Here is a 21,026-nt window from a genome sequence, read left to right on the forward strand (position 1 = left end):
AAGAAAGGGGGCCCCCTGCTGGCGGTGGCTGGTATCATCATACCTGGGCTGAAGTTTACCTGACTGCCCATCACTGCCCCCACCTTCCTTAGAGCCTCTTTGGGGGGAGATGGGGGTCACTGACCAGGCTGGACATTTTCATAGGGTCTGTTGGTTTGGGACCATCCAGGCCCTGCAGTCTTCCGAGGTCAGAGTAAATGGAAATCTGACCGTGTGGAATGAGGCCGTGTCTTAGGCGATCGTGGGTGGGGGCTGGGGGAGGATTCCTTGAGAGCTGTGGCTTGCACGCATGCGCACACACACCACCAGCAGCCAAGGAGCAGTTGTAGGGTGCACACAAGAATGTCAAACCGCCTTTACTGGAAACCTCAGAAGGCCCCAATGGGACCATAAGACAGCTGCAAAACCAGTGTCTGGTGCAGGTTTTTGGATCATGCAGTGGTTTTGTGCATCGATGCAGGTCCTGCTGTTTACAGCGATGTGCTTTCACGGCAGGTTAAGTGTGAGGGGTTCAAAGTCAGATATCAGAGATGCAGTCCCAGAATCTGATACTTGAGCTGTGAGGGTCTTGGCGAATAAGTTAACCCTTCGAACCTCAGTTTCCTCCTACATAAGGCAGGTGCCCCTCCCCTCTACACACACACACACCCCAACCCCCCACCCCCACCCCCGCACAAGGCCCCAGGAAGCGGATGAGGCCAGTGGGACTGTGGGTGGGTGGTTGGGGTTGGTGATTTTGGAGGGAGCAGAGGACCAGCGTGGGAAGCAGGGTAAGTGAGTGCTGGGGCCAGACGGCCACTGCCGCTCACCACCTGGACAGGCTCCTCCATCTCCCCGGGTGCCCACCGCCTCGTGCTGTGACATGGAATGAATTCATACAGTGGCTGTGGCAGTTGAGTGACAAAACACATCGGGGGCTTAGAGCAGTACCTGGCAAATGGGAACCATTTTAACGCCTGGGAGATCGAGGCTCGGGGGAGGGTGGTGACCTGCTCAGGGGCTGGGAGCCAGGACAGAACCCGGATCCTCTGACGCCAGACTGATGCCCATTCTGCCCCACTGATTGGCCTTGGTCAGGGCCCTGGACACGTGCGTCGGGGCAATGGTGGAGGCGATGCCCGCTAGGCCCTCAAAAGCCAGAGGAAACTCGCAGAGTCCACCCAGCGCACTCATGCCAGGAGCACGGGCCCAGGCTCAGCTGGGGGAGGGCTGCGAGCCCGGCCCCTCCCTCCCCAGCAAGGGTCTCCCTGCACACTCTGCCTTGGTGGCTAAGCAGAAGTACCCTGGTGCTCTGACGCCCCGTGAAGTCCCTTACCCTCCAGACATGCAGCCCCTAGAGGCTCAAGAGCCAAGAATGAGCCTGTCTGGTTCTCCAGGGCCTGTTACCGGGGGGCTGGAATGAAGGGGGCTGGTCCTCCCCCTCCCGGTGATGCGCGTGCAGTGGCCCTGGGGTCTGTGAGGTCCCCTAAGCCAGGGAGGAAGCAGGGTCTGCTGCGGAAAAGCTTGAGACCATGACATCCCCAGATAGGCTCATCTTCACGAAGCCGCCACCAGGCCCCGTCACCCCATCTCACACGTGCACTCGGCCTCCTCTGAGTTAGGAAAACAAGACCCCTCCCCCCATGCCCTCCCTCCCAGCCTCAGAAGCCCCACATCCCCGGGAGTTGAGCTGTCTGTCTCCCTTGGTGATCCCATAGGGCCCGCCGGGCATGACATCACCGTCACCGTGACAGTGGCTCCGGTGGCCTGACTGCCAGAGCGGGACACACCTGGGTGACGCTGGATGCCTGGGGAGGTGAGGTGAGCGCCTGGCGGCTTTGGGCCAAGGCAGGAGGCTGGTCCCTGAGCGGGAAGGTCAGGTGTCACAGACCCTGTCCTGCATTGGCACCATTGGGAGAGTGTCAGAATACGGTTTGGGAGGAGAGAGAGCAGCAGACGCGTGGCAACGGGAAGAAAGAAGCACCCAGCTGCATACTTTTCATAGCTGTGTAAATTAGTAGTTTATTTCTTGGGGACCCTTTGTGCTGATCTCTTTGTTTTCTTTTTAATGTGCATTTATTTATTTTTCAAAAAGAGAGAGGAAGCACACAAGGGGGGAGGGACAGAGAGAGGAGGAGACACAGAATCCGAAGCAGGCTCCAGGCTCTGAGCTAGCTGTCAGCACAGAGCCCAACATGGGGCTCGAACTCACAAACTGCGAGATGATAACCAGAGCTGAAGTTGGATGCTTAACAGACTGAGCCACCCGGGTGCCCCTGATCTTGTTTTCTTAAAAGACTTACAATGCCGGTGACGCCCTCCAGGAAGCCCCCTGACTACTGGTGGCGACCCAGCTTCTGGAGACTCAGGGACAGTCAGGCCTGATGGGGATGCGCACACACACGCACACAGGTGCTTGCCCCCAGGTCCTGCTTCTGCAGGGAGTTTTCGGGAGTGGGTTACAAACGTGTGTGCATCCGAGAAGCTGGGCAGGCCACCCTGCAGTGGCTCCGAGGTGCCTGAATCTGTTCCTGAGGGATCCGCAACGGGCATTCCTTCCCAGAGATCCATCCAGCGTTCAGGCTTTTCAGTCCTTAGCCGGACAAGGTCCAGCCCCCCACCCCCCGCCCCCCAGAATCCGTGGAACAGGGATTCGCAGGGGGAGCTCCTGTGAAGGCACCAGGCAGCGAAGCCTTTTATGGTAGGGGTGACAGCGCCTCTCCCAGCCTGCCTTGGTGTGTCCATTAGGGATGTGTTGGGTGCACGTCATAGAAAGTCCAACAAACACTGTGACCTTGTACTATAAAGAAAATGAGGGCGTCTGGGTGACTCAGTTGGTTAAGCATCCGACTTCGGCTCAGGTCATGATCTCACAGTTCGTGGGTTCGAGCCCCACGTTGGGCTCTGTGCTGACAGCTCAGAGCCAGGAGCCTGCTTGGGATTCTGTGTCTCCCTCTCTCTATGGCCTTCCCCACTCGTACTCTGTCTCTCTCTCTCTCTCTGAAAAATAAATAAAACGTAATAAAATTTTAAAAAAGATAAGGGGCTTTCCGGGCAGACTCCTATGTGCATCTTAGTGGCCACAACTGGACCCACGGACTCACACCCCCTTGAGCTGCAAGGGAGTGTGGTATGTTGAGTGTGTTAGCAGGGCACAAACAAAATTGGGGTTCTCTTGGTAAGGAGGCAGTGGATGGGGTCCAGCGCCATCCACACGTGTAGCGTTTGCCTCCTCCATCGCACTGCCAACCGCCCGAGAGGTGGGGGCCGCGTCTTCTTCTGTCCTGTCCCCCCAGCAGCAGCAGCAGCAGGGAGCCTGGCACACGGAATGTGCTTCCTCAGTAGCTTGCGGGAACTCTCGGTTTCCTCTTGGGGGAGGAGCTACTAATCTGAAGGCAGAGGTCCAGCCCTCCCTCTCAGGAGCCCCCAGTCAGATGGGGGAGGCGTAGCTCCCCACCCCTACCACGGAGCTCCCTGCCACTAACACACAGACACACACGTGCACACAGCCCTCTCCTGGAGGGCAGAACAGGGGCCCACGCGGCTGCTCCTGCACACGGTGGTGCAGGGGTGGTGTGGAGGGAGCATCATGGAGGCCATCACGAGGCTGCCATGTTGCCCCTCTCCAAGGCCGTGTGGCCAAAGTGAAGGAAGGCCCAGCAATGCTGTGGGGGAGGGGGACATCCCTCCCGGAGCCTCCAGTTGCCGGGAGCAAAGTCTGGCATTTGGTTTCCACCCAGACAAGGCTAATGAAGGAGGCAAATCAGAGCCCAGGAGCGATTAATTAACAACCTAAGGGCAGAGGCGTGCTCCCTCTGAGGTGGAAAGTCCCACGGGTGGCTTTGCCTGGGTCAGCTGCCCTACCCCCAGCCCCTGGGAGCCACTCCCCTCCAGAGTCTGATAGCCCCGAGTCAGCTCTGCCATTTCCTGGCCTTGTGGCCTCAGTTTCCTCCCCTGTAAAATGGGATGCACTGTAGGGGCAGCATAATCAGCTATGTGGACTTTGGGGTCAGACATGGCTGTGTGACTTTGGGCAAATGACTTAACTACTCTGTGCCTTCTCAGGCGAAAATCTGGAACCAAGGAGTTGTTTTACCGTCCCCCATACCGTCTCCACAGCTCTGCTCAGTGTTCTCCCCAGGGAGGGAACAGAGTTCTGGGGGTGTCTGGGAAAAGGCAGTGGAGCCCACTCTGCAGCCACAGCGCCCCTGACCACAGCATCCATCACCTCATTTGCCAAAGAGCCAGTGGTGTGAGGAGAGAGCATCTGCGGGGAGCAAAGTCACACTGCCTACCAGGAGGCTGCTTGGGACTCATGGCCGTGTGTGTGTGTGTGTGTGTGTGTGTGAGACAGAGAGACAGAGAGAGAGAGCTTTATTAAGATATAACTCACATATCATACAGTTCGCCTGTTTACAGTGTACAATTCCGTGGGTTGCAGTATATTCACAGAGTGTTTATCCATCACCACCATCAGTATTAGAGCATTTTCATCATCTCAGAAAGAAACCCCATGCCCTCCAAATACCACCCCTATATCCACACCCCCCGCCATGCACCCCTTCCCCCAGCCCTCGCCAACCACTCCTCTACTTCCTGTCTTCATAGATTTCCCTACTGTGGACCATCCGTGCAGTATATGGAATCATTCCGCAGGTGGCCGGCTTCTGCCGCTTAGCAGAGCGGGTTCAGGGTCCATCCGCGCTGTAGCGTGAAACGATGAAGCAGTACCTCTTCTCACTGCCAAATAAAGTTCCATTGGATGGATAAACCACACTAGCTTGGGTTTTTTAATTCATTCATCAGTTGCTGCACATTTGGGTTGTCTCTTCACCCATGGCTTCTGTGGTCCATGCTGCTGTAAACGTTTGTGTTCAAGTGTTTGCGTGGACACATGTTTTCCTTTTGGGTGTGCACCTGGGTGTGGATCACTGGCTCTCAGAGCACCTCTGTGTTGAATCACTTACAGAACCGCCTTCCACCGCTGCCGCACGATTCCCATTGGTCCCCATCGGCAGTGGGCAAGGTGTCCCCTGTTCCCCACATCCAGGCCTACGCTTGAGTCTGTCTGTTTATCAGTGGCCATTCTGGTGAATGTGAAGGGGTGTGTCCTTGCGGTTGTGATCTGCACTTCCCTGTGGACTAGTGACGTCAAGAGCCTTTTCGTGTCCTTGTTGACCATTTCTTGGAGAAGTGCCTGTTCAGATCCTTTGCCTAGTTTTCACTTGGGTTGGCATTGTTGTTATTGACTCGTAAGAGCTCTTTATATATTCTGCACCTAAGCCCGTTGTCAGGTACACAGTCTGCAAGTAGTTTCTCCCATTTCCTGAGTTCTCTTTTTACTTTCTTTGTGGTGGCCCTTGAAGCACAGAAGTTTTACGTTTGGCCGGACTCTGATGTGTCTGTGTTTCTGGCTGGTAGGCATACTTCCCGCGTCGTTTCTCGCTGCATGTTCTTAATCAAGTGCTTCTCCTGTGGAGGAAACAGGGCAGATGATGCCCTCTTGTGCTGGGCAGATACTTCCTGGGGGCCAGAATGGGCCGTGGGGGCTCCTTCAGCAGGGAGTCGGGGTGCCATCAGCTTCCTGGGCGGTGGGGTGTGGACGCTCGGGGGCCCCCAGCTCCCTCGCCCCGGAGACTCCTTCCGTTCTGGGCCGGGAGGGATGCTCAGTGTAGGGCTTGCTGCCCTGGTTAGATCAGTAGAACCGAGAGGTGAGGATAGCGACTCTAAAGACAGGCGGCCCGGGTTCGAGTTCTGGGAATGCCGCTGAGTGACATGGGCCCGTGGGAGAGAACCGTCTTCCTTCTGAACCCCCTTTAACCATCTCTTACAAAGAGGATAGAGGCGGTGCCCCTTCTCAGCGGGGCTGAGGGACAGCTAGAGTCTCCGGCACTCACGCGCTCTTCCGCCCGCAGCCATGAAAGCCGACCGGAAGCGCCTGAAGGGCGAGAAGACCGACCTGGTGAGCCAGATGCAGCAGCTGTACGCCACGCTGGAGAGCCGCGAGGAGCAGCTGCGCGACTTCATCCGCAACTACGAGCAGCACCGCAAGGTGGGCCTGCCCCCCACTGCCTCCCCTCCCCTCCCCCCCAGACACCAGCTTCCTCCCCTCCCCCTTCTTCCTCCCCCTTCCTCCCTTCCCCTTCCTCCCCTCCCCCCTCCCAGACACCAGCTTCCTCCCTTCCCCCTCCCCACTCCTCTGTGCCCCCTTCCTCCTCCAGCTTCTTCCCCTCCCCCTTCTTCTTCCTCCTTCCTCCCCTCCCCTTCCTCCCCTCCCCCTTCCTCCCCTTCCTCCCCTCCCCCTTCCTCCCCTCCCCCTTCTTCCCCTCCCCCTTCTTCCTCCCCCTTCTTCCTCCCCATTCCTCCCCTTCCTCCCCTCCCCCTTCTTTCTCCCTCAACTCCCCTCCACACACCAGCTCCCTCTCCTTCCTCTCCCCCTGCACCCTCCCCTCCCCTCCCCCTAGATGTTACTGTCTTAATCCTCCTTGCCCTGTGGAGCAAATCTGCCTTGTGCTACCAGTAAATCAGTGCCATAGCAACATTGTGATGTGATGGGCATTAATCACTGTTGGGCCCAACCCCATTTTACAGACAGAAGGACCGAGGCTATGAAGGGTCCAGGGACTGACCCAAAGCTGCATATTTAGAGCTGGTTTGGAGAAGCTAAAACCACCAAGTCCTGATTTTATTCTGTCTCTTCCGAGATCTTGCAAGTGGTTAAAAAAAGGTAAAAAAAAAAAAAAAGACTTGCATTTTATGCACAAAATAAGCGTCCCCGTGAACAGGACTACGGGAACCCTCAGGTGTCCCAGCCTCCTTGGCCCTGGCACTTAGCCTGCCGCGGCCCAGCCAGCTCCTCCTGAGGACCCCGCAGGCCTCGCCTGCAGCAGGTAGCAGACCCCAGTTCCCTGAGCTACTGGTCAGCACGGGCACAGGCTGCAGAGAAATGAGGGGCTTGGAGCCTCCCAGGAAGTTGTGCCTAACGCTCGTTCCCCGCCACACCGTGCGGTTCGGAGGGGGATTTGGGACGCTCCATAATCCAGCTGAGTGCGTTCTCACGGCAAGACGGGCGGCCAGGCTGGGGGCCAAGGGCAGACACGGGGCCATCTTGGGTCATGAGGCTGAGGCCGCCTTCATCCTGCCCCCCTCGCCTCCCTGGACAGGCCTGTGGCCCCTGAAGCCGCGTCCTCACTGCACCCCTCCTCCTTCTGTCCGGTGAGCCCCACGTGCCAGCAGAGGGACCGGGACCCCGCTCCCGGCTTGGCATCTGAGGCCCAACCACCCTGGCCCCTGTGTGGTTCCAACCTCCCTGGTGGGTTTCCTTTCAGCTGCTTTCCTGCCTCACTTACCAGCAAGGACCGAGGCCTCTCCCGCACTCTCTGGGGGGCTGGGGAAGGTCTTTTACTTCTCTGGCCTCGGCTCGCTCATCTGTGAAATAGGGATGATATTCATTCCCTACCTCACAGGTAGTTGTGAGGCTTAAATATAATTGCCTGAATCGCTGAGGCACCACGCTTGACGTGTGTTCAGAGCATTCCGTGTCGGGTACTCCTGAGCCCGCCCTCCTGCTGCCAGGGAATGTGATCGTGGGAGGGGGTGTCGAGTTGTCACCAAGGATGTTTTGTAAGCAGCCTCTCATATACCAGCCAGTTCGAAGGGACCGTCCTTAGCCAGTTATTCATTTCCACACGCTTCATTTTGGGGGCCCTCCTGTGATCCAGGCTTGCGGCTGGGAGCTGGGGACAGACACCCAGAACATGGCTCAGCCCCCGGGGAAGGGGCTCCCCGTCCAGGAGGGCGCTGGGGGCCGTGCCCGTCACCTGCGGCACTGACGCCACCCGAACCCAGCCCCACAGAGGAAGGGCGACCAAGCAGCGGTGGAATGCCTCCTTGCACTGAGGCCCTTGCTTCCAGAACATGAGAGCACAGCCTCACCTGAGACTGGTGACAGTGGTAGTGTCATCACTGCCTCACAAATGAGGTGCCTGAGGTTTGGGGAGGTTGGAGAACTCAGTGTCCTGCAGCTTAGCGTGGACTAAGCTGAGACTCCCCCCCGGGCAGCCTGACCCCAAAATATAGGGGCCAGTAGCATGTCCTGGAAGGGATCGTCCCCCACACCCTCTCCTCCCAGAAGCTGGGGACCGCTCACACCAAGCACGAGGGCTGACACGTGATGGCCTCTGCAGCCTGTCCCAGCAGCCGGGATGCACGCACTCATTTCTTCAGCAGCACCTGTCACCCGCTGCCGTTGGCCAGGCTGCCGCCCTGGGACCCAGGTTAATGCCGGCGAGCCGAAGTGGCACGTCCCTGCTCTCACGGCGCGGGCCTTACGGCTCTTCTCCGTGAGGTCCGCGGATGTGGGGATTTCTGTCTGGCCCGTGCCTGCTGATGGCATCTGTGAACTTGGGTTGAATGATCAGTATCAGGCAGCCATATAGACAGTGGGTTGGGGGGAGCCCAGGGCTGTTCTCAGGTGAGTGGTCAGGGAGGGCCGCTCAAGCAGGGTGTGCCGTGTGCCCACACCGCACTGAGCCCTCCGCACGGATTATCTCGATCAGTCCCCAGAACACTCTGAAGTACGTGCAGTATTATCTCGAGGCACAGACCAGGGCGCCCAGGCCCGACAGTCATTGTGGCTCATCCTCGCAAAGCCAGGATTCGACCAGACTCCCTCTGTCCCCAGACCATAAGCCATAGCTCCAGCTCTGTGACAGCCCCAGAGAAAAGGGCAGCCCTCGGCTCCTCGGCTCTGGGCATCTGGAAGTCAGGCCTTCGGAGCAGGGCTGTTAAACAAGGCAATGTGCCCCCGGCCACACAGGGACCTTGAACGTGGCTCCTGGTCTGGTGAATGGGAAGACCTTGCTGGGTGGACAGGCGGGACCCCGTGCTGGGACCCTTCTTCTCGGGAAGGGCACCTGCTGTGCTGACACTAGGCTCTTGCCCATGGAGGTCAGACCCCGTGGTCCTCGGCTGCTGGCTTTGCCCCCGCACGGCCCTTCCCTCTGCATCCGGGTCAGAGAGCTCCTGGCGGGGCCCTGGCGGAGGGCGATGCTGCATTCAGATAGCTGAGGAGTTGGCCTGCTCCGTCATCCACTGTGACCTCGGAGCAGGGCAGGGGTGGCTGCAGGACCCTGCGGGCCAGAGCAGCTGGGCTGCAGGTGTCTCCTGGGTCTCTCTTTCCCTGTGACACGCACGTTACCAAACAACAGAACAAAGCCCCACCCCCATTACAAACCCAGACTTCCTTCCGTCAGACCGCACGTTTTTTCCACATGTGGAGTCATTTGATCTTTTGATCAAATTATAAAGATAATTTGAAACAAGTGGTATCAACCTCCTCCCGTTTGAAAGATGGAGAAACGGAGACTCGATGAGGTCAGACGGCTTACCCATCACACTCATTTGCTCATTTATTATAGAAACAACATTTCCTGAGCATCTACTAATGGCTTGTCTCTGTCCAGTCTGCCGGCTAATCTGTGGCTCAGCCGGAGCGCCCCGGCTCATCTTCCTCTGGTCTAGGGGTCAGGGCCCCCTCTGGGTATCTCCAGGCCAAGGGGAGGCCCCGCAGCCCCACCGTAACGCCCCTGGCACTCTGTCCCCGCAGGAGAGCGAGGACGCCGTCAAAGCCCTGGCTAAGGAGAAGGACCTACTGGAGCGGGAAAAGTGGGAGCTTCGGCGCCAGGCCAAGGAGGCCACGGACCACGCCACGGCGCTGCGCTCCCAGCTGGACCTCAAGGACAACCGGATGAAGGAGCTGGAAGCCGAGCTGGCGATGGTGAGACCCCGCCCCACCTTCACGCAGCCGGGGCACCGGGACGCGGTGCGGGGACAGGGCGTGCAGACAGGCTCCAGGGAGGCGGAGCGGGTGCGGCCGGACGCAGGGTCTGCTGCCACTCACACTGACCGCAGAGCCCAGGCCACGGCCTTCCATCCGCTGCAGGGGGCGGGCGAGGGTGCTGGAAGGCCATGCGCCCTTCCACGCTCCCAGGCCACTGTCCGCAAACAAACCAAGACCATTTTTATTTTAAAAACATATTTTTAATGTTTGTTTATTTTCAGAGAGAGTGACAGAGTATGAGCGTGAGCCCCTTTTTTCATTTAAAATACACATATTTGGGGGCGCCTGGGTGGCTCAGTCCGACTTTGGCTCAGGTCATGATCTCATAGTCTGTGAGTTTGAGCCCTGCATCGGGCTCTGAGCTGTTGGCGCAGAGCCTAGAACCTGCTTCAGATTCTGGGTCTCCCTCTCTCTGCCCCTACCCCGCTCACGCGCACGCTCTCTCTCTCTCTCTCTCAAAAATAAAAACATTAAAAAAATTTATTTTAATAAAATACATTTGTTTAGGAAAATATTTGATTTGGGAGGAAATGCACCAAAAACTTAAGAGTGGTTATTTTCTGGGTAGTTGGATTGTAAGAGATTTTTAGTTCCTTTGTTTTCCCCCTATTTACATCTCTAGTGAAAACGTGGTGTTTGGTTGTCAAGGGAAAAAATGTTATTTTTTTCTATTTCCAAACAAACCTGCCAAGGACTTGCAAACGCTGTGTTTTCTATGAGGTGCCCGGCCTGCATGTGGGGACAGAGCCCCCTCCGCCCAAGTGGTGGGTCCCAGCCTGGTGGGAGGGGTCCAGAGCCTTGGAGGCCTGTTCTGCCTGCCCTGTGTGACCTGGGGCCACTCACTAAACATCTCTGGGCTTCAGTGGTATTTATCTGGCACCAGAATGGGGTCGGAGGGGGAGTGGGGGGGGAAGGTCTTTCCCTCACCCTGCCCTCCCGGGAGGTGTCTGGGGGAAACCCAGGGATCCCGGGACTCAAGGGGCCTTAGAAACCACCAGGGTCTCAGTGTGACCGTGGCTGGAAGGAGAGTTTGCAAGGTGCTTGGGGGGGGGGGGGGGGGTGGCCCACGTAGCTCTTAGAACGCGGTGTTCTCCCGCGGAGCTCCCATACTGGCTACCCGTGTGTTGATGGCCATCGGTTCTGGGTTCAAATCCAGCTGTGTGACCTGGGGCAGGACCCTTCACCTGTGGGCGCCTGTGTCAAGTCTGAGTAGGGATAATTGCATACACCCCATCGGGCCGTTAGGAAGATTCCAATGAAATAATGCAGGGAAAGTGTCTAGCACATGCCTGTACATAGTGATGATGTGGTGACACAAAGACTCTCTGCGATCACTTCCTTCAGGACCACGGGCCGCATCCGTGGCGGGTCGGGACCTGGGGCCCCTTCTGGGTTTCCTGTCCAATGCTGACCCCTAACGGTGAGAACGGCCCAGGCTCGAACAAGGTGCAGCCACCGGGTCCCTCTGGGGGCACTGCTTTGCCCACCAGCGAGGTCCCCAGTGCTGAACGTTTCCAGCGGCAGACCTGGGGTGAGGGTGCAGGGGAAGGTGAGGCTCTGTCCTCCCAGGTCTTCCCAGCGCCCCGTGGATGGACAGACATGTCTCCCTTGCCTCAGAGCGCTGGCCTCAAGCGTCCTGGGGATTTATGGGACCTTTCAGAACTGGGAACCAGACCCCCTCGGTCGCCACTCTCTCCATGCCCAGCCTGCTCCCCCTGCTTCCTGTCTGGCCGGCGAAGCTCAGGCTCTGGCCACCCTGGCAGCATCAGACCCCTGCTAGGTGTGAATCGTTGCAGTGAGTGTTTGCAGCTCAGAGTAGAGCCTCCTTATATAACATCGGCATGGCTGTGCCTGGGGCTCGGCAGCAGAGCAGAGGCTTTGCGGAGAAGCAGGGCAGCCCTGGCGCTGTTGGGGTACCCGCCAGACGGGAGGCCTCCTCCATTGAGCACCATCCACAGAAGTTCGCAGCCTGGAGGCTTCCAGGGCTGCCCCCTGCAGGCAGTGTTGTCCAGCTCGCTCCCCTACCGCCTCCCTGCACTGCTGGCCAGGGGCCAGAGGGAGGGCACCGTCCCTATGCACGTGCCTCCTGTCCTCAGGTGCACGGGCCTCACATGCTCGGGTGCAGGCAACAGGAAGCAGATCTGGCTGGTTCCCCACCAGGGGTGCCCTGGAGGCCAGGCTTAGGAGTGGCTCGCTGTAGGGGGCACCTGGGTGGCTCTTGATTTAGGCTCAGGCCATGATCTCGCAGTTCGTGGACCGAACCCCACATCGGGCTCTGTGCTGACAGCGTGGAGCCTGTGTGGGATTCTCTCTCCTCCTCTCTCTGCCCCTCTCCCTCCTCAAAATAAACAAACATTTTAAAAAGAGAGAGAGAGATGGATGGCTCCCCGAAGCCCAGGCAGCTGCAGAGGTGGGGAAGCCGGGATTCTGTAGGAAGTGGTCGGCCCAGGGCGCCCTGCTGGGGATCATGACCCTGAGCACTTTGTCCTTTGAATTTCACCTCCATTTTTTTTTTCAGAAGTGTGATTCAGAGCAGGGTAGCAAAATGGCCCATGTTGGGTCACGTGGTTACCCCTTAGCTGGGGGTCCTGGCTGCGGCCACTGGTGAGGAGTAATTTCTGAAGTGACCCTGAGGTGCCACTGAGGAGATGGGAGCTGAGCTGGCAAATTCCCGCCTGCCCACGATGCAAGGACCGTGGGAGCAGCAGGCGAGTCCTCGTTCAGGCCCCGCCCCCGGCTCCACACACCGCGTGTGGCTCTGGAGGGCCGCTCCACTCCTCCCGGGGCTTGGTGTCGGCAGCACCCACACCCCCCCTCGGCCACCTGCCCTGCGAGAGGACATCTTCCTGGTAACGCCTCCTGGCCCAGCCTGACATCAACACCCCCCCTCTCCACGCGGGTTCACTTCTGTAGCCACATTGGCTTCGTGGCACCACCCCATGTGGTGAGCGTGTATATTTTTTAACGTGCTGGGGTTTTTTGGGTTTTTTTTAATTTTTGTAATGTTTTATTTCTGAGAGAGAGAGAAACAGTGTGAGCAGGGGAGGGTCAGAGAGAGAGGGAGACACAGAATCCAAAGCAGGCTCTGGGCTCCCCACTAGCTGTCAGCATAGAGCCCGACACTGGGCTCGAACCCACGAACCGCAAGATCATGACCTGAGCCGAAGTCAGACGCTTAACCGACTGAGCCACTAAGGTGCCCCTTAACGTGCTGTTTTATTGAGATGTCATCCACATAAAACACACCCCTGCAAGGTGCACAGCTCGGTGGATTTTAGAGTGTGCACAGAACCCAGCGACCGTCAGCAAACGATTCGGTTCCAGAACAGCTGCACCACCACCACCACCCCCCCCTCCCCACAAAAGGGGAAACCCGTATCCATCAGCAGTCACTCCAGTGAGGCGTACGTTCCTGCTGGGCCCACTTTAGGGATGTGGAAGCAGGCTCGGAGGGCGGGAGGCTCACCCAGAGCTGCCCAGCGGGTTGAGAGGCAGAGCTGGGAGTCGGGGAGGCCCCCTGCTTCATGATGTGGCGGCTGTGTTTGCGGGGTCTTTGTAGGGACATCCAGCTGCTGGCCTGGGGGGCCCCTCCCCACCCCTGGCTTATTTGTCCCTCAGGCAAGAGGGTGAGGGAGAAGGGCCTGCCAGCCTCCGAGCTCACACGCTTCCCCCAAGGACAGGCCAGTTCTACCCCCCCCCATCCCCAGGAGCTTGGTTCGTGTCGACCTGGTTTTCTATCAGTGCTGCCTCTAAAACAGGACACTTTTTTGTTTGCTACACATGCTGTACACGGGGCTTATCACAGTCGGCACCATTGACAGTTGGGGCCAATGAGTCTGGGTCGTGAGGCCTTCCCGTGCGCTGGAGGGTGGCCACCAGCTGCCCGGGCTTCCACCTGCTAGACGCCTTTGGCACATCCCAGTTGGGACAACCAGAAGTCCCCGGACACTTCCCAGAGCTTCCTGGGGAGGTGGTGGTGGGTTTCGCCCCAGTTGGGAACCAGCTTTCTATAAAGTTGGCTGTTTCTCAAGCGTCGAGCGTGGGATGGTCTAATCGTAGCATCTCTCTTAGCCACTCAGTTCTAACAGAGTCCCCGTTGGGTCCTGCCATGTTCGGGCTCTGTGACCTCTGACTAGAGACGTAGTCTCTCTGAATCTCCGTTTGCTCGTGTATGAACTCAGTACTGGAGGGCCTTCCTCCTGGGGAGTGGTGAGGTGAGTGACGGTAAGCCAGGCCGGGTGCACCGACGCTCAGTGAGTGTCCGCTGCTGACCGCTGTTGTGCACGGAGACGCATTCTGTCCTCAGACCCGCCGGGACAAGGGGGCATGGATTCCCGTGTCCGTCCCACTGGTAGTCACTGTGTGACCTCAGAAGTCACTCCTCACCTGCCTGGGCCTCAGTTTCCTCATCTATGAAAACGGCAGCCGCGGTTTCATACAGACCCAGGCGAGAGTCAGGCGCGGTGAGGGTGGGTGAGAGGCAGGGGCATGACAGGGATGGCCCAAGTCTGTTCCTCTTCTGATGGCCGTTGCTCTCGGTTGATGCTGCTTCTGCCCTCACTGAAGCACCACCTGCCCCTGGTACCACCCCCTGACCCCATTGCCCTCTGGGAGCAGCAGGCCAGACCTGCTCACAGACCTGCTCACCGACCTGCTGGGGTGTTCCCTGGACAAGCAGGAATCTCTTGAAAAGCTAATAAAGGGTTCCGTTGAGCCGTGCTCCCAGCATCCCTTGGGGCCCAGTCTCACTCTAAACGCGGAGTACCCGCTGCTGATCAGCAGACCCTCCAGGCTGCCAGGCGCCTTCATCAGCCCCGATCGGGAGGGAGGCCCGGGGCAGGGTCCTGCCCACCTCCTGGATCTTATCAGCCCATCTTAGGGCATAAATGATCCCACCAGCCAGCATCACTGCCTCTTCTGGAACGTGCAGGTGCGCAGCCGGCGTCCTGGGCCTTCACTGGCCTTAGTTCACGTCTGACTCCTCCTTGCGAGGTGGAAGATGTTTCATGATGTAACAGTCACTAAGCTCTATGGCCCAGAGGGGTGAGGGACCTCGCTCAGGACTCCCCCCAGCCCCCACCCCCTGCCAGGAAGTGGCACAGCCAGGCACGGATCCAGGCAGTCTGATTTCTGAGCCCAAACTCCAAAGCCGCCTTGTCCACAACTCCAGGGGGTGCTACCTATATGGCAATGCTCTCTCTCCGTCCCCCATCTTAATGGGGAGGACCCTGAAGCTTAGGGAGGTGGAGGAACTTGCTGAAGGTCACACAGCAAGCTAAATAGTAGAAGCAGAGTTGGAACCCCGTTCTCACTTCCATCACAAGAGGGTGTTTGAGCCAATATCCAGGAGCTCGAAACTCTGGGTGCACAGTGCTCAGGAGAGGGAGAGGCTCAGAGGCCAGAGGGAATCAGAGCTCAAGGGGAAGCCCCCAGCATTAACTTGCATTTAGCGGATGCAGAGAAAAGCTGCACAGACTGCCACGGGGAGCTGACCCTGTGTGCGCACATGCCTGTATGTTCAATTAGACTTTACATGCCGCTTATTGTAGTGCTTGTCTCCGTTGTAGCTCTGTCAGGAGCGGACCATTTGTAAGAGGTCCCCGTGCTTCGGAACTCAGCAGTACCACTGCCGCATCCCCCAGGACTAACCGCAGGGGGCCTCCCCGTTGTCAGGCAGCAATGATGACAAGCGGCCTGTTGAGTTAGAAGGTGCCTCTCCCAGGCCCAGACAGAGACGCCAGGTGGGGACAGGAAGGCGATCCTGGCTTGCGGTTTCCTGTGCTTCCCACCGAATGTTTGCGAGAAGGCAGAGCTGAGGGTTAATTAGCATGAGGACCCACTGACCTGGGGTCCACCTTCCAGGCAGCCAAGATGGACTGGCCAGGAGGAAGCAAGGGAGTGAGGCAGCCTAGCACGTGGAGTGGTGCCCGGGATGGTGGGCCAGGAGGCCAGATGCACGTGACCTCGAGGGGAAGCAAAATGTGCTCCCCGGTGAAGTGCCTTGGTGGCCAGGAAATGACTTTTTATTTTTAATATTTACTTATTTTTGAGGAGGAGAGAGACAGAGTGTGAGCAGGGGAGGGGCAGAGAGGGAGGGAGACACAGAACCCAAAGCAGGCTCCAGGATCCGAGCTGTCAGCACAGAGCCCAGCGTGGGGCTCGAACTCACCAACTGTGAGGTCATGACCTGAGCCGAAGTCGGACGCTTAACCGACTGAGCCACCCAGGCGCCCATAGCTGGCCAATGTGATAAGGGTGTATTGGGCTTTAGGCCAACGATGATCCATTTCTCCGCTTGGAAACTCTTTCTCAAGAGCTTCTGCTCTACCAGGAAGAGTCTGGGGCCTTGGGCAAGGTATAGAACATTCTGGGAGCTAGTACGGATGAGATAAGGTTTTTAAATTTTACCCGTGTCCATATTCGGGGCAAAGCCAGCGCTCATAGGTGGCTCTGCTATCTGTAGCAACCTCCTGGGGTGTCAGAGTCCCTGGAGACCTCGGTTCAAGACCCTTGGGCCCCTCCCTGTGTCCCCACTCTGCCCAGGCATGAGCCTGTTGGGGGAACCAGCTGAGAAAGAGAAATAGACTGTGATGGAAAGAATATGCATTAATACATGGCTCATATGTGCCCCTTTTGTCCCCCAAGTAATTCAAGATCACTTCAGGAGAACCCCACATACCATGGCGGGGAGATCACCCAAGGCTAACAGATCTTGGACTATCCCTCCCGCCCTGAGTCAGCCCCGGACTTGTGCCTGGGAGCCAGGGTCGGGGGTTGCTCTGTCCCCCGTCTGCACTGCACGGCACCTTCTAAAGGGGGAGCTCACGGGCTGAATTTGGGAGGCATTAGGGTAATCAGGCAAAGCACCCATGTTCCTCCGGTGTCATTCAAGTCCCAGCTGGTCCTTGGAGAACTCGAAAGAATGGGTGATAAGCGTGTCTTTGGACCCCCCCGCCTCTCTCGGGCATCCTCGGTCTCCCTTTGTGCGAGCCGGAACTAAGGGCTAACCCCAAGGTGAGCCCTCAGGTGAGGCCTGCAGCTCAGGTGCTTGACTCTGATGGGCCACGCGATGCAGAGCCAGCGATGCCCAGGTCCCAAGGTGGGATTCATGGCTTTCTCACCACCGTGGGTCTTTGGCCGAGCAACAGGCCAGGAGTTCCCCCTCGATCCCGGTTTCTTTTTCCTGTCTCCCGGCCGCTCTCCAGGCCAAGCAGTCCTTAGCTACGCTGACCAAGGACGTCCCCAAGCGGCATTCACTCGCCATGCCGGGCGAGACGGTGCTCAACGGCAACCAGGAGTGGGTGGTGCAGGCGGACCTCCCACTGACCGCGGCCATCCGGCAGAGCCAGCAGACTGTCTACCACTCCCATCCCCCACACCCTGCAGACCGGCAAGGTGAGTCCTGCCCCCAGCCCGCCCGGCCTTGGCTGTGGGGGCTTCTTAGGAGGCTACTGACCTTCCCAGGGGCGGTGGGGGGGCCAGGCAGCCTCTCTCTTCACACGGAAGCTGCTCACGGGGGTGGGAGGCAGAGGCCACAGGCTTGTTGTAACTGACAAGTCTGAGAGATGGACTTCAGGCACCGCTGGTTCCTGGGGCCAAACGATACCTGGGCGTGTCCATCTCTCAGCTCTCCCTGCCTCCTCCACGTGGCCTCACCTTTAGGCCGTCCCTTTCCACAAAGCAGCAGAATGGTCTCCAGCAGTTTCGGGCTTTTAAGGTCTTTAAGTGTGAAAGTGATGAGACGGAAAAAGTAAGCTCTTCCTCTGGATGTATAGTAAATCCCAAAGAAGGACTCTGATTGGCCAGCCTGGTTCACATGCTCACCCCGGACCAATGACTGTTGTCTAGGGAGCAGGAGCACGGATTCTCTAGCCTGGGTCTTAGGGGATCCTTGAGTAGCCGCTGCACGCAGTCACTGGGTGTGTGGCAGGGAACTGTCACACGTGTTCTCTCCGGTGGCATCTGCAGCACCAGCCACGACACAGGCCCCAGACCCCTCTGCCTGCCTGCGGCCCGCCTGGCTCTGTTCTCTGTCCCTGTGCGAGCGGCTGCCTCTCGGTGACGTGTACAGGTCGGGGATTGGCAGCTGGCCTTTGGAGCCCACAGGTGCTGCCGTCACCCCCCCCCAACTGCAAAGCCCACTGTCGACCAATCTGCCCCAGCAGCCCCCCAATTGAACCGTATGGCCATGGGCAATGAGGACTATCTTTGTCATAATACAGTCCAGCCCGCTCCCTGCTCCCATGCTGCCTGCATACAGTAGGCCCTGGGTCCTTTTTGGTAAACAGAAACTGCTTTCCCCAGTGACTGCCAAGTGCCTACAGACCCGAAAACAATCTGCCGGGCGCCCTGGGCGGCCTCCTGGACTGTGCCTTCTGAGCACAGCCTTCCGTTCCACCACTACTGATTGAGCACACACTACGTGCCAGGCACCGTGAGCTCTGGGGGCCGACAGGGACCAGACCCCCAGCATGCCTGCCCTCGCAGAGCTGACGTCGTAGGCATAAAGACAGACACCCACGTGTAGCGAAGCTGATAGAACAGTTACAGACTGTAGGTAGCACAGGGAGTGAAATCGGCAGAAGGCAGGCTCTTTGGTGGGAAAAGAATGTGGGGGGGGGCGGGGGGACAGGCGGAGAGACCTGAATGGTGAGAATTCCTCCCGATGAGCAGCAGGACCGGCAAAGACGGAGGCCGGAGGGAGACGGCCCGGGTCAGGCGCTGTCAGAAAGCCAGTGCGCCGTGAGCCAAGGCTGGGAGGGTGGCCAGGGCCATATCCCTTTGGGCCTCCGGGGTTTTATCCCCAGGGTGACCCGGTGCCTGGCCCTGCTGCAGGGTGAGGAAAGGAGTCAGCAGGGACTCCATTCAGTGGAGGCTGGGAGGCCACACGATCTTCCAGGTGAGAGATAGCAGTGGCTTCAGCTTGAGTGATGGCCGTGGGGTTGGAGAGGAGTGGATGGATTTAAGGGTTGTGTTGGGGTTAGAGAAGAGTGGACGGATTTGGGGTCGTGTTTGGAGGTGCTGATGACTGGGTGTCTGGTGTGGGGGTAAGAGGGAACCCAGTGGTGGCCCCTAACTTCTCACTTGGGAAGCTGATGTTGACCAGCGGTTAGGATTGAGCCAGGTCTAGGGAACATCCAGGTGCTGAGAGCATTGTAAGGACAGTCATCAGGGTCCCCGGACACTCATCCCTCTTCTCCTTCACTGCGGGTAAGAGAGGGCCACAGCAGATGCAGGGGCCATGCCGGATCTCCCCCGCAGCTGCTGTTTGGTAGTGTGTGGAGGGCCAAGAGCTAGACAATCTCTTCTCTATGCCTCAGCATTCCCATCGGTGTAATGGGGGCCTAGGGGCCGCAGTGCAGGGCAGCACCGGCGAGGACATGCTCTCCACCCCTCACTTACCAGCTGTCCCTGCTTTCCAGCGGTCAGGGTGAGCCCCTGCCACTCCCGGCAGCCCTCTGTCATCTCCGACGCATCTGCCGCCGAAGGCGACCGGTCGTCCACGCCAAGCGACATCAACTCCCCTCGGCACCGGACACACTCCCTCTGCAACGTAAGGCCAGCAGCAGCAGGGCCTGGGCCAGGGGCCCTTGCCTGGGCACCGCAGGGGTGGGCGGGGCGGGGCGGGGTGAAGACGTACCCGCTGTTTCCTCTCGTCCACCCAGGGAGCACTCTGGCGAAGGCATTTCCTGTTCTGTTCTTTCCTTTTGCAAGAAGAGATGGATGTGGGGAGAGAAGGAAAGGAGGCCTGTTTGCTCCTTGTGTCCGGGAGGGCCAGGAAAACCCAGAGGAAGGCAGGCCCGGGTCGGCTCGGGGTCTGTGCAGCCTGGATTACCTCTGGTGGGCTGTGTCTAGGACTGCGGGTTTCTCTCTGAGCTTCCTTCAGGGTTTTACAGCACTCTTCACTTCCATGGAGAGCCAGCTCTCAGTCCTTCGTCCCGGAAGGAGCCAGGTTTTGTTTTTTTAATTTCCAAGAGTCTGGGCAACTATTGCTTCCGGAGAGGTGTCCCATGAATTTGTTCTTGGTTTTTTTTCCTTTGCTTATTTAATCAAACACTTTTTGATGGCATACTGGGCACCAGCTACCAAGAGGTGTGGGTCCCTGGCCACCGGACTCTTGATGACTGGTAGAGTGGACAGCCCTGCTCCCAAGGAGGGGACAGAGGTGGGTCAAGTACCCCAGGACAGGATGCCGCCTTGAGGGTCTAACAGGAAACCCTGGACCAGGGGTGTGGGGGAGGGGCGTGGAGGCCACTTTACAGTTTTGTTCTGTCACCTGGTCAATAATATGGAGGGCCATGAAGACAGAGAACATAGTAGAGTTAGGCGTCCAAGTGCATGGGAAAGCTTTCTCAAAAATTCATGTACAGTTTTATTAACCAGTGAGATTGGTAGAAGAAATGAGGTGAATATGGTAGGAAAGACAAAATTACTTGCCGACAATATGCTTACCTAGAAACTCAAGAGAATAACCTGTAAAACTATTAGAACCAATAATGACCAAGTATATTAATGGTACTGGTTGAAAATCAATGTATAAAAATAACTTTGCTATAGATGAATAATCACAATAGAAACTTTTTTTCCCGTTTACAGTAACAATGAAAAGTCACTAAAGACTACTAATAAAAATCGCTAAGACTAAACTTAACACTAGTTGTCTTCACCTGACAACATGGACAGTAGGGATCCCCGGCCCAGGGCTTTATTCAGCCCAGTCGGGATGTGGAGAAGGTCACTTCGAGCCTGAATCCCACTCAAAGCTGGGATTCTTTCTTAACTGGGGCTTTAAAGAAACAGTCTGTTCTCTAGTTCCCATGACTGAACCCCGTGACAGAGGCCGTCTTGAACGACAGAACGAGGGCCACTAGAGGGCCTCTGACATCTGTCCTCTGGTTCTGCGGGACCACTTTTCGGCTATAGCCACAGCCAAGGGTCCCCTCATTCTTAGAGCGTGGGCCAGAGACCTAGAGTAGCCATGCACACCCCAAATGGGAGGACCTTCCCAGGGGCCATATTTGATCTTCTTGCGGTGGGCCCACGGGGGCTCTGATAGGCAAAATACTGCCGGAAAGTCCATTCTCAGCAAGGGTTCTCTAAAGGCCTCTTGAATGGCATTTGGCCTCGGCACATCCCACCTGCTATAGGTTCAGGTCCTGTATATTTCTTTCCAGGATCACAGGGCCCTGCCAGGAAATGGGTGCCT

The 21,026-nt window shown here is 57.8% G+C and overlaps 1 protein-coding gene across 2 annotated transcripts in view; it reads left to right on the forward strand.

Annotated features, from left to right (window-relative positions):
- KAZN (kazrin, periplakin interacting protein) overlaps positions 1 to 21,026 on the forward strand; it is a 1,074,891-nt gene that overhangs the window by 1,006,221 nt on the left and 47,644 nt on the right. For both annotated transcript variants that reach the window (XM_039228973.1, XM_039228972.1), the window contains 4 exons: positions 5,895 to 6,031; positions 9,587 to 9,757; positions 17,026 to 17,215; positions 19,243 to 19,373. In XM_039228973.1, coding sequence (XP_039084904.1) covers positions 5,895 to 6,031; positions 9,587 to 9,757; positions 17,026 to 17,215; positions 19,243 to 19,373 — 629 coding nt within the window. The remainder of the gene's footprint in view (positions 1 to 5,894; positions 6,032 to 9,586; positions 9,758 to 17,025; positions 17,216 to 19,242; positions 19,374 to 21,026) is intronic.

This window comes from Hyaena hyaena, unplaced genomic scaffold, assembly GCF_003009895.1.
Source record: "Hyaena hyaena isolate Hyena2069 unplaced genomic scaffold, ASM300989v1 scaffold_35, whole genome shotgun sequence".
Classification (NCBI taxonomy): Eukaryota; Metazoa; Chordata; class Mammalia; order Carnivora; family Hyaenidae; genus Hyaena; species Hyaena hyaena.